We start from the raw sequence: 13,194 nt of genomic DNA on the forward strand, positions 1-13,194 counted from the left end.
ATCAATGGTTCTCCAATGCTGACATGCCTAAGGTGTCTTCAATGTGTTTTACCCCAAGGGGTTGCCTCAGATACAACTCAGATAACTGTTGCCATTTGGATACGAGAATTCTCTTAAATAATGGTCGTCGAAAACGCTGAGTCAATAGAGTCAGCTATCACATTCACCGCTCACTCAACTGGCTCAGGTAATACATTATTGTTATCAGAGAAAGAGCACTGCACACATGGAACATTATGTAGCTTTTCATCAGTTGACATATGAGTGAGTGCACCGCTACAACCAGTTTGGATATTGGTTAACTAGCTTCTCATGCCCTCAAAGGATGTTTACCCCGTCTATGATCACATCCTTTACGAGAAGTTGTGCTCAAGCCACTTTAGTAGATAACTGCTTTTCAGACCTTAGGAGCCAATATAACACTGTTGTAAGGAATATCCGTCAACCGACTGTAATCTAGTGCAAAGTCCATAGGTCTATGCCATATCCACTAGGGAAGTAGATGTTACAAGTATTTAGTCTACGCTTGAATCACTCTTCGTGCATCGAGGATGAAGTACGTAGGACAGTGCTATCTTGAATTCCTTCCAATGTAACAATGCTTTATGGACGTCAACGAAAGAAATTCTTCAGACAACAACTTACGACGAAGAGCAGGTATCAGAAAGTGTCATGACCAAATTAGCCTCTCTAATACTCCGAAGTTTAAGTGGCCTAATGCTATCACTGATGTTGGAAACTGGATAGCATGTTTCTCTTCCCTTAAAAGTCTTTCGCACCGAATCTCGGGACGCGATTCCTTTAAGGGGGGAGGGCTGTGTAACACCCTAGGTGTTTGTCGCCAGTTAAGCAATGGGGTTTAGGCTCAACCATGACATGTTTCAGTGGTGATGGAGATGTCAAGGTCAAACCTATGGAAATGAGCCCCAACCTAAACTCGGATGTTGCACCCCTTGCTTACATATAGGCCCTTTTAAAGATATATGCTTGGCTGGTGTTATTGGAATATCTTCATGTGTCTCACATCAATATCCCTCTATATTGATCACTGGAAAGATTTCATGAAGTTTGGAATCAAAAAGTCACATGAAATGATAAGTCATATCTTTGCATTAATTGCTTTATCAAGTGGATGGAAACCTATGAAGTCAACCAAACCTTGAAACCTTGCCCAAATGACTTTAGATGAACTCTACAACAAAAGTCATGAAAGGTTCATGTTGGGCAAATGTCAAGAAAATGCCGCAATTGGTCTACATCTCTAATTTAAGCTTTACAGTGATGCTACTTTGACTTGGTTTGAACTATGGCTCTAAAGTGTTTGCATGGCAGTGAAACCTAAACAAAAGTGAAGTTTGAGTGGAGTAGAACAAACTTTGTCTAATGCTCAAGAGCTAAATTAGTGCCTAGCTAGTCAAATGCCGTCACAATATCAAATCCATTGCTGTTTTCAGGGTTCGAAAATCGGCAAAGTCTGGATGACTGAATTTCGTATTTCAGTTTTCGTGTACCTATCTTTAGCGAATTATCGTTTGAAAACCATTGAGAATTAGCTGAGCCTCCCTTTAAGAAATATTGTAGTACACACTTAGCTCTAAGAAAAGTGTAAATCGGTTGATCAAAATAATTGATCAGCTGGAGAGTTATGGAGGGGAGAAAATCGAGTTTCAGTCGGTCTGAAACTGAAACTTGCTGAATTCAGTTTGGGGTGTCCTCCTTCGGACCTTCGTATATTCCAATACAGTCCGAGTTAGCTCTCCATTCTTAAAGTAATATTGTTCACCTCGCAAAGACCTACAACTTTGCCTCTTGCTCCGTTATCAAATGACCACTGGATCAGGAGATAGAGGATGGTAAAATTAGACTTTCAGTCGTAATTTCGCAGTGGTATTGGCTTGCTGTGCTTGCACATGTTCATGGCAGACCGGCCGCAGGCACGCAACGCCGCGTGGCGTCCTTGCTCTCTTGCATGTCCGCCACCGCACCGATCGAGATGTGAACAGGCCGAGCCCGAGCGCTCACCTCCCTACTCTCCATTCTACTCGCTTTCTCTTCCTCTGCTCGGTCTCCTTCTCCTGTCCGTTTCGCTCACCATGACCGGGAGCTCACAGCTGCCGTCGCTCCCTCCTCCAACCTCTCCACCTCTCCATCCCGTGACAGCCACGCTGCTCCTCCTCCGCCGTCCGTCGCTGGAGCGCCGCTGCTCACCGCTATGGCCGCCCGCCTCCAGCCGCCAGTGCTGTCCTGCTGCTCGGCTGCTGCGCCACTGTTGCTGCCTACAGCTTGGGCCGGCCAGGGCCAGGCGTGGCCATAGCTGGCCGCGGCTAGGCCAGGCAGCCCTCCTCCGCTACCGCCGGCATGGCATCCTCTGGCCGAAATCGCCGTCCCCGATGACCTCCCTGCTGTGATTTGCGTCAGGGACCCGGTGCTTGAATTCGATAAAGGGAAGGGGCCTAACTGCATAGTCTGTGACTCATATGAATAGTGTCGTTTGGACCTATTTGTTTTAAATCGCTGGAACTTTGAAAATTCATAGTAATTCATAGGAAATTCGGAAAATAGTAAATGTGGACTTTTTGGAATCCTTGTGAAATTCTCTATGCATTAGATCTATAATATTACATGTTTTACTTTAAAGTTTTAGCTGTAAAAATATATTTATGCAGCTAGGTTTGTAATGCTAGTGGTATTTGTCTTTTCATAACTGTAGATCTAGGGCTCAAAATGAAGTGAAATTTTTGTGGCATGCTAATCATGTGATAGTTGATGTGTGGTAAAAATTTCATGAGTATTGGATGAAGTAGGAGTGAGTTATTGGTTTATCTTGCTCTCACATGATTTCTTGCTTTAGCAACTTGTCTTTTTCATAGAGCTTGCTATACATATTAAAATGGAGTGAAATTTGTACAGTAGACTATTGAGAGGATATGTGAGCTACTGTAATTTTTGTAGAATTTATTGTGCATTTTTGGTATATGTTCATAAATACACCTTGATGTCTAAAATAAATCAAGAAATGCATTAAAAGAATTTATTTGGTCATGGACACTAGATTTTCTGGTGTTCTTTAGTCATGTGTGACATGTTGGTAAAGTTGGTTTTGCCTAATTATGTGTTTGCAACATAAGTTAATAATTATTTTCTTACCGATGTGGTTTATGGACAGATCTGAGAACTTTGCAAAGTTCTTCATGACAATATGCTTTGTTGTGAAAATTGTTTATACAAAAGTTGTAGATAATTCATGTATCTAGCTTCTGTTAAAATTTGGTGTCATTTGGACAAGTAGTTTGTGAGTTATGCCTGTTTAAAGTTGGGTTTTAGAAATGGCTGCTCTCTGTCAATTGTGGACCAGTTTCTGTAAATGTATAATTTCGACCTACTTAACTTGGGAATCATCCTATGATGATTACAGATGAAATGTATATAATTTTATAAGCTTTCCAAAATGTCTTCTTGCAAGTCATTTGGATTTGTGTAACTCCAGTTATAGCTAAATCTTGTAGCTGTTGTTTGCATGTCCAGAAATTGGCAGATTCCAATTATAGTGTTTGCTTGGATATTGTTAAGTGTGACTTATGCCTTGAATGATGACTGAGTTAGAGTACCTGAGATCTTGGGAAGCTTGTGTCATGCTTGGTGTTGTCGTCTTCTTTGCTATCGTGGGATGATAAATTGTGCGATATTTAAAGTAGGCAATGCGAAGTGCTTGTGCATGTTAATGTAACCTTGTGCTTGTCTTACTTACTGCATGTGATGCATCGTCTATTGCACTTCCATGTATTCATACACTTGCATCTTGCATCTCATCTAGGTGCGCTAGATGAACCACGTGAAGGATGAGATGTTGGAGCCAAACCCGAAGACAGCATTTGGTGGATATATCCCGAAGATGGAAGGACTATGCAAGTGCTAGGACCGGAGATGTCCCCATGACGGTGCAAGCTAACTGAACTGACTTGTGTCGGATCCTAGGCAAGCCCCGGAGCATATTAAGCCTCCTAATTTTCGAAATTCAGTTACCGTATTATTGTTACATATATATATTGTTGCATTAAGTTTAGGTGTTGGATGCAAACATTTGCTGCATTGGTTATCCAATCCTTGTCCAGATATTGATACCCTGAATCCTATGTAGCTCAGGCTCGTGTAGTGCTTAGCCCTGCTTAAACACGGTAGAAGTCAGGTGATTTCCTGTCACCTGCGAGATATAGGAAGATACATATGGCACGGTTGGCTATATTTGCTATCGTAGAAAAGAACCAGTCTTAATTTGAAATGAAGACCGGACGGAGGCTTGCCGGTTTGCAGTGACTCCGTCTGTGTTGATTAAGGATTGAATCTTGGAGCCTTTCCTGTTCATGTTGAACACATGCCTCTCTCTTAGTTGGCCGTGTCCGATGACCGACCGCGAAGCCGAGTAGCTCACCTCAGGCCGGGAGTCGATAAGTATAAAGTGCGCCTCGGAAGGGAGCCGTAGGCGTGAGTCCAAGGGCAGGTGATTTAAAAGTCCTGATCGTCCTGGCAGAAGGGTAATCCCTGAGAGTGCTGGCGCTGATCGAACCCGCGAATTTGGTTCCTGAGTTGTTCCAAAGGTGACCCACGGCTACCCTTGCTAAGTATGCCAGGATGAGAGTTAGGAATACCCCCTCAGCTGAGTTGTAATTCGATTTGAGTCGCCGTCTCTCCCGGTTAGTGAGAACTTGACGGGCTTATCTCCAATGTAGACACACTAAATAACATAATGGTTCGGAAATGATGATTTGATGATGACAGCCTTATTATACCTGCTATGGTTAATATTGATTGCTCCTAATAAGTGAGTGCTCTAGTATAGGTGCTAATCTAGTGGACAGGTAAATGATGATAAGCTTGATGCTAAGTTTAAATTGGTCACTATATTCATAAGCTCTTTTATGCAACTATGTCAAGCTAGCCCACCTCATAAGCCTTGCATGATCCTTGGTGTCATTTGTTTTGGTTTTCGATGGGTAAGTCTGGCTGAGTACATTCGAGTACTCAGGGTTTATCCCACCATGTTGCAGGTGAAGTTCTCGGCCTGTGAAGATGGTGGCTAACCGCCAGTGGCTCGGTGATTCTATAGTTACTTCTCATCTATATGCTTTTGTCGGATGATGTCACTTATGCTAGCAATGTATTTGGAACATATATTAATGTAATCTTTTCAAAGTTATGTTGTTTTCACTAATCAGTTTTGAAACCCAAACTTGTACAATTATTTGTGAATTCATTTGTAATATTATTTTCCGCTGCAACCCTGCGTATGTGATGTGTATTTGCTTAATCACGCGATCTTGGTTGTGATGTTGATTTACCGAGGTCTTTCGGGACACTCAGCGGACTACCGGGTTTATATGAGTGAAAGTATGCGCGTGTCAACGTGTTAGCGGAGACAGCCGTACTTGATCTTGTATAAATTGGGCGGTTCTGTTACATCTCCCATGTTTGCTTGCCACTAATAGTGCTAGTGCAAGGTGTTCTGAATGGCGTGTTGGGTCTCATCGATGGTTGTCAACCTGGTGTTGAGGCGGGAATGATCCATCTACTGGTCATGGTAGCCACAGGCAGTGAAAGACATACGTCCTCCCTGGTGGCCGCTTGAAACTTCTTCAGAGTACTATGGCTGGTAGTTGGGAAAGTTCCCTTCTTGCCAGTGCTCACTCTAAGCCTACTGCCAAGAGCCTTCAGAGTGATGAGGAGAGGGCTGCTCCCAACCAGCATGCTTGGGCTAGAACATACGGGAAGGTCATGCTTGATCCCAGCCTACATAGCTGGTGAAAGCCGATCCTTCTGGAATTGGGTCATCGCCGCGGTATCGAGGCTGCGGTGCATGGGTTATTCTTGTGGAGGCACTCCTGCGGGGTGCCGCCTCCTTAACCTGCAAGTTGAAAGTGAAAGCATTCATAGTATACAAACCGAGATTCTGGTCAGGTAACGGAATCTCATTTGTATTCCCAAGATACATCATAAAAAGTTGCCCATTTTCTTTCTTTTTCAACATGTGACCTTAAGAAAATAATCATAATCAATGTACCCGCGAGGAATATCAATGTGAGAAATTGAAGCATTTTCTAATAGACCCAAATTCTGGGCAATGCGAGTGACCAAAGAGGTACACTCAACATCACCCTTGAGCTCGAAAACTTCCTTCCATTGATTCATCATGAATTTAACAGGTGAAACTTTCCTCCTCTTTACCATAGCATAAAGTAACTTAAGATCATCTACCCTTACAGTGCGAAAGTCAGGTCTAGGAAATAGAGAAAATCTTATCCACTTTGTGCATGGACCATAGTGTAGGGTGATGGATGTCATTAGTACATGGATGGTAAATGTTAGGTTTTTTAGAAATTTCTCACTAGAACTTTGCCTTATCAAAATCTTGCAGAGCAGAGTCTACGTCAACTATGCACTATGCATTAAAACCTAGAAGCAAACTAAACTCCTTCCAGGGGATACAAAATTCTTTCCCAAAGAGTCTAAATTTAACTTTAGTATCAGTAGTTTGCAAGGTGCATAGAAATTTCATAGTTAAGAGTTTAGACCCTTGCTCATGGATATTCCAAACATCTTCCCATCCAATAGCTCTAAATATGAAGTCGAATGCCACATCTATACCTATGGCGTGTAGAAGGGCTAGATCATAGGCAGTAGTAAGAACAAACTTTTGGCTTTTCAACTGCTTGAAGGCATCTTTCTCTATCTTGTTCCACAACTTTAGGTGTTTCTCCTCTAGCAGGATGTTCCTCTCAGCTGATGAGGGCGGTGGTGGCACTCCGATAGCGGGGAGTGGAACCTTGATCTGCATGTCAGTGCTTGCCCTAGAAGAAGAGCTTCTCGTCGAACGGGATGACCCCACGCGCTTGAGCTTGCCCAAAAACTTGCTCATCTTCCTCCTGGCGAGGGTTCAGAATTTTAAGTCTGCCGAATCGGACGTCTCCAGTCTTTTTCATTCCTCAGGTGCATCAATTGGTCTTGGAGATGGAGACCTTGATGATTGTTCTTGCTTCTCGTGCCATTCCAAATTTGAGCATTGTTTCGGTCTTGGCTTGAAGGCGAATCGCTCTTCCTTCCCATTAATATGGAATTTGATCTCTCTAGCTCCAACATCGATGTGTGCATTTGTAGTGCTCAAGAAGGGTCTCCTAAGAATGAGAGGTGTCTTCTTGTCTTCCTACATGTCAAGAACTACAAAATCTACTAGAACAAAGAAGTTTCTTATTTTTACCAGAATATTTTCGGTGATTCCTATAGAGTAGCGGACTGATTGGTCAGCTAGTTGTAGGCACATCGATGTTGGCATGAGGGTTGAATAGTTGAGCTTGTCGAAAACCTTCTTGGGCATGACACTAACGCTTGCCCCAAGATCACATAGTACATTTTCAAAATTTTGGTTTCTGATCAAACAATCAATAGTGGGACATCCTAGATCCTTCTTCTTTATAGGTGATGTATTAAGGATGGCCGCACTACACTCCTCCGTTAACTTGATTACTTCAGTGGTGGGCAGTGGTCTCTTGTTCAGAATGTCTCTGAGATACTTCGCATAGGTAGGTACATGTATGGCATCTACTAGAGGAATATTGATATATAACTTTTGAATTACCTCTACAAACTTACCAAACTGCTCATCCATTTTAGCCTTTCAATTCCTATGCAGAAATGGTAGGAAGGTGGTGTCATGATATTTGCATCATTTCCTATGCTTGTGGTCTAGATTCTTCAGCTTCTTCTTTTTCTTCCTCTCATATTGTTGCTGGTGTCTTATCTGTCCTTGTCGAATATGGCGGATCACGAGTAGATTTGCCACCTCTTGTGGTTATGGCGTTGACCTTCTCAAGGTTAGTGGCAAAAGGCAGAGCAGCGGCCAATTAGGCTAATTGTGATTCTATCTTTTTATTATAGCTAAGTTGGTCTTTGATTGCAGAAGAAAAACTATCCATTTTAGTATTTGTGTTTTCTAGGACCTTATCATTAGAAGCAAGCATTTTAGAAATATTTTCATTAATCTTAGTTTGTTCTAAAATCAAATCCCTCAAGGATGGTTGTTTGGATTTAAAAGAATTATAGTAATTACCTGGGTACTTACCTTGGTAATTTGATCGTTGTTGTTATTGTTCCCATCCTTGTCTTTGTTGTTGTGGACCGGGACTGTTGATGACAATGTTCGCATCCACTTGATACTCGGGGAAATCAATCCCCAAATATTCTACACATGTGTTTTGGGCATTATAAGCATTGTGAATAGCCTAACAATCTTTCTTGTAACTGGCTCGCTGCTCAAGCCAATTTAACAAGACGTCCATCTTGGTTGACAATGCACACACCTCTTCTAGTACTTCTTCGCTCTTAAAGCATGCTTGAATATTGCATTGCGACCATCCTTGATTAGAGGCTATCTTCTCCCTAAGAGTTTTAGCTTTTCCAAGGGTGAGTGACATAAATGATTCTCCAGCAGTAGCAACTAGTTGTTCATGAGCTTTTTGAGTTAATCCATGGTAGAAGCTTTACATGAGCAACCAATCTTCCATCCCATGATGAGGACAATATGAAATGTATTCTTGAAAACATTCCCATGCTTCTGGAATGGTTTCACCTTTCTGCTGTTGGAAGTTGGAAATTTTTCCTCTTAAGGCATTGGTTTTGCCTATAGGGAAAAACTTTGCTAGGAAGGCCTTCGAACACTTTGCCCATGCGTTGATATCATCTTTGTTGGTGGAGAACCACTGGTTCGCCCTTCCCACTAATGAGAATAGAAACAGGCAGAGTAGTTTGATGTCTTGAGCAACGTCCTTGATGGTGATCGTGCTACTAATCTCTAGAAAATTCTGAAGATGAGCACTAGCATATTTATGTGCATTTCCACTGAATGGGGTAGCTTGCACCATGTTGATGAGGCTTGGCTTGAGCTTGAACTCAAAGTTGTTGGTTTTGAGTGTTGGTCCAGTGCGCATGTTCTCGATGCTTGGAGCAGAGAATTCGCGTAGAGTCTTTTTAGCCATAGTTTCATAAACTGGTGTTGAGCTACCTCTTAATTGATTTGATTCTGATTGAAAATTGTTGGTGAATCAAGACCAATCCTGCAATACCCTATATAAGATATGAACAAAGACAAATAAGGGTAAGCATGATAAAGCAGAGGTGCTAGTTATGATATCATCAATAAGTATTTAATTGATCAATTCTCTTACCCTTGTGCCCCTCCCCAACAAAGGCGCTAGAAATGCTTGTTGGCATTTCTTAGCATCACTCTTTACTAAGTTGTCATTCCTAGCAATGATTCCAGAAATGCATTGTTGGTAATTATTAATGACACTTGTATATTTAGTAAAGAATATATATTGAAGTAATCCACAAGCGCATAGATAGCATTTCACCCAAGGGTATACCAGGTATCGTTATTTATATTTTTCCATAGGGAGGAGCGATGGGGTGGCTAGAGATATTGACAAATATGTATGCTTATGATAAGATCATCAACTCTCATGCTTTAACAAGGGTAAGCCAAATGATAAATAAATGGTAAGCGGAAGGCATTGATAGTAATCCAGAGATAGAAATAGATACTCATAAATATAGTATGGCTAGGCAGAAGATTAATTAAGAGAAAAGATTCCTAAGTCATTTCTTATTTATTAAGTCTTTTGTACACCCTAGTATATATACTTTAATCTATAGTATAACTAACTCTATATCTATGCATAAGGAACATTACTAAGTAAGATCAAGAACAGAGCTTGACTCCCTTCGCAATTGGGTTCTACTTGTTCTACAAATGGGGAGTGGACTACAAAGGACTCAAAGAGAATGTCACACTCGTGATCTACCGCATGGCTCAGAGTGTAGAGTGCATCCATAGGTAAACAATATTTAAGCACCACACTTACATAATGTTGACCACTTAACCCACTCGAGTATTGAGCTAAGCGCTTTGCGAACATATGCATAAATTCATCATCAATCATGACTATATGAAGTATATTACCAAAGCAAACTAGGAAAATAATAAATAGAAACATAGTATTGAAGTAGCACAAAGTCAAAATATAAAGGGATACAATGGCTTTACCAGCCTCAAGACAGCAAATCCAAAATCCTGAGCAAAAACCCAACTCTACTTAAATCTTGCAAGCTAGCCTATACTAGAACTTGAAGAATTGGAGCTCCATTCTCTTCTCTCTGGAAACCCTAATTTTTTATCTTATCTTGACTTATGATCCCATGACTCAGGGAGGGGGTAGGGGCTGGTATATATAGGGTGGAGCATCAATTCTAGACCCTTGGATTAAACCGACTTGAAAGAATGGCGTAGATGCAATCTAGGAGGCGGTGGAGAACCAACATTCGAAGGAGAGGCTACCAAGTGGGGACATGAGGCCGGCTCGGCCCCACCTGTCATCCTCCGGTAGTCTACTTTGGGGGGATGCCTTCTGGTGTTCTCTGGAACCTTCTGCTGATATTTTTGTCATGGATAATTGCGATTTAATTTGACGATTTGATCCTCCTTGACGGTTTTCTGAAGAAACCCTGCTAAAAACACAAATTCACCAAAACTTGTGGAAATTGTTAGTTTAAACCCCTAAGTCTATGTTGTTGATGCATTTATTCAAGTTATGTTGATGGTTCTTGATAGATGATAACTACCATCAACAGTAAGCAAATAACAAGAATTAAACTTAATTGAGGATACATTAGCATGTGATTTCTTGTTCTTGCAATCATGTTTTTTGTGACCAACTTGCTTGCAACTATAGCAATATCGGCCATTGTTCTTCACAAAACTAGTCTTGTAAGGAGCTAAGGTGGCCTTGCCATTCTTGGGGATATAGCCCAATCCCTCTTTATAGAGAGATGCTCTTTGGCTACCCAAGCACATAAGCAAGCGGTCCTCACCGCCATAGGCCTTGCCTAAGGCATGAGTGAGCTCATTGACCTCCTTCTTGAGAGTCTCATTCTCAACCATTAGTGAGGCATCACAAGTGAAACTATCACTAGTAGGTGAGGTCAAAGTGGAAGTGCTACAAGAAGGGTTAGTAGAAGCAACAATGATAGGATCAAAGAAAGATTCATTAATTAGATCACATGTAGAGCCCACATCACATGTCACAGTGACCTCCTTCTTCTTGGCTTGCTTGAGGAGAGAGAGGAATGAGCCTTTTCAAGCTTAGTGTGAGCATTGCCAAGCTCCTTATGGTCTTCCTTTAGACTCTCATGAGAGGCATTGAGCTCATCAAAGGATTGCTTGGGAGCTTTAAGCTCTTTCCGCAATTCTTTGCACTCCTTTCTCTTCATCTCAAGACATTTGTGGGCATTCTCCAACATGTCCATAAGAGCCTCCTTGGAGTCGTCATCATCATCATCACTCCTACAATCATAACTTTCACAATCATCATCACTTTCATCATATTTTACCTTGGTGGGCTTCGCCATGAGGCAAGTCGATGGAGTGTCGAAGAGACAAGGCTTGTTGTTGATAACAATGCTTGCAAGCGTCTTCTTCTTGGACTTCTTATCATCATCACTTGAGTCACTCTCCACCGATGATGCATCACTATCCCATGTCACCACATAACTGCCACCTTTCTTTTTCTTTTGGAAGGTCATCTTCTTCTCCTTCTTTTTCTTTCTTCTCCTTCTTCTTCTCATCCTCATCATTATCACTATTATAGGGACAATCCGCTACAATGTGATCCTTGCTCTTGCACTTGTAGCATCTTCTCATATACTCCTTGTTGCTATCTCTTCTCTTTCTTGCACCATAGCCCTTCTTCTTCATGAATTTGTCAAACTTGTGCACAAAGAGAGCCATAACTTCATCATCAATGTCACTAGCATCTTCATCTTCACTCGATTCTTCTTTCTTTGACTTGCCCTTGTTCTTGGATGCAGTGCTAGCCTTGAATGCCACACTCTTATTCTTCTTGTATTCATCCTTCTTCTCATCTTGGTCAACTCCCTCCCTTTCAACACAATATGTCTCTTGTGTCATGACATCACCAAGTACTTGGTTAGAGGTTAGTTGATTCAATCTTCCTCTTATGATGAGCATTCTGAACATCTCAAAATCTTGGAGGTAAGCACATCAAGAACTGATGAGAGACATCATCATCATTTATCTTCTCACCCAAGGCCTTCAAGTTATTGACAATCACTTGCAATCTATGGAACATCTCTAGAATGCTATCATCATCCTTCATCTTGAGGATTGTCAACTTATCCTTGAGAATGTATGATTTTGCACTCTTGACAGCCAGTGTGCCCTCATATGTTTCCTCCAACCTCTTCCACACTTCACTAGCTCTCTCACAATCTTTGATTTGCTCAAACACCTTTGAATCAATGGCATTGTAGTTGATGTTGAGAGCCATTGTGTTGCATTGCTTGTTTTCCTTGTCATTGTTGGTGAGGTTGGTGGGATCAATAATCACATAATCATTCTCAGTCACATCCCATATTTGATCATTGATTGAACTAAGATACATCTTCATCCACTATTAGGAATATCCACTTCTATGACAATCAGCTTTTGTCACTGAAGGAGCCAAATTCATCATAATTTCAGTTTTATGATGAATTTATGATGAAAACCGGTTCTTCATAGATGTCGCGTCATACCTAAACTTCTATGGCAAATCTAGAAAATCGTCATAGAAGTGGATAGATCTATGACAAAAAATAAATCGTCATAGAACTGCTTTGGCATGCATGGCAGGGGTAGCCATGCTGGCGGGTGCTTCTGTTGGATATGCTTTTCCACGTGTACATGCTATAGCTAGTTGCATTGGAGATGGTTTGGGTACGTGTCACCTTCTTATTGCACAACGTGGCCATCTCTGGTTCTTGCACATTTTAGGTTCTTACTAGACCATGTGTCGGGCCCTATTGTTCCACATGTCAGTTTTCTATTGGCACACGTGTCATGTTGCGGTTGGGTCATGTGACACTTTTTCATTAGACCATGTGTCATATTTTTATTGGTTCACGTGGCATGACCATAATACCCTACGTGTATTTCTTTTACTCGACCATGTGTCTCTATGTTGTATGTCCACGTGTCAGTATTTTATTGGACCACGTGTCATGCCCTGAGCTACCCGCGTGTCTTTTTCTGATTTGACCACGTGGTAGGACAGATTTGTACCACATATTTGGTTTGTATTGGCCCACATGTCC

At 41.5% G+C, this 13,194-nt stretch overlaps 2 protein-coding genes and 1 non-coding gene across 3 annotated transcripts; 1 reads left to right on the plus strand and 2 right to left on the minus strand.

Annotated features, from left to right (window-relative positions):
- Window positions 1-8,550: 8,550 nt before the first annotated feature.
- Window positions 8,551-8,658, plus strand: LOC136525085 (small nucleolar RNA R71). The gene has a single exon (XR_010776411.1). It is a non-coding gene; the product is annotated as a small nucleolar RNA R71 (small nucleolar RNA).
- A 2,466-nt stretch (window positions 8,659-11,124) lies between these two features.
- On the minus strand, window positions 11,125-11,625 carry LOC136523828 (protein PXR1-like). Its single transcript, XM_066517374.1, has one exon. It carries the CDS (start codon window positions 11,623-11,625, stop codon window positions 11,125-11,127), a length of 501 nt encoding a protein of 166 aa, XP_066373471.1.
- A 455-nt stretch (window positions 11,626-12,080) lies between these two features.
- LOC136523829 (uncharacterized) lies at window positions 12,081-12,509 on the minus strand. The gene has a single exon (XM_066517375.1). The coding sequence runs from the start codon at window positions 12,507-12,509 to the stop codon at window positions 12,081-12,083; it is 429 nt and encodes a 142-aa protein (XP_066373472.1).
- Window positions 12,510-13,194: the final 685 nt, after the last annotated feature.

Source organism: Miscanthus floridulus, chromosome 18 (genome assembly GCF_019320115.1).
Source record: "Miscanthus floridulus cultivar M001 chromosome 18, ASM1932011v1, whole genome shotgun sequence".
In the NCBI taxonomy this organism is placed as follows: Eukaryota; Viridiplantae; Streptophyta; class Magnoliopsida; order Poales; family Poaceae; genus Miscanthus; species Miscanthus floridulus.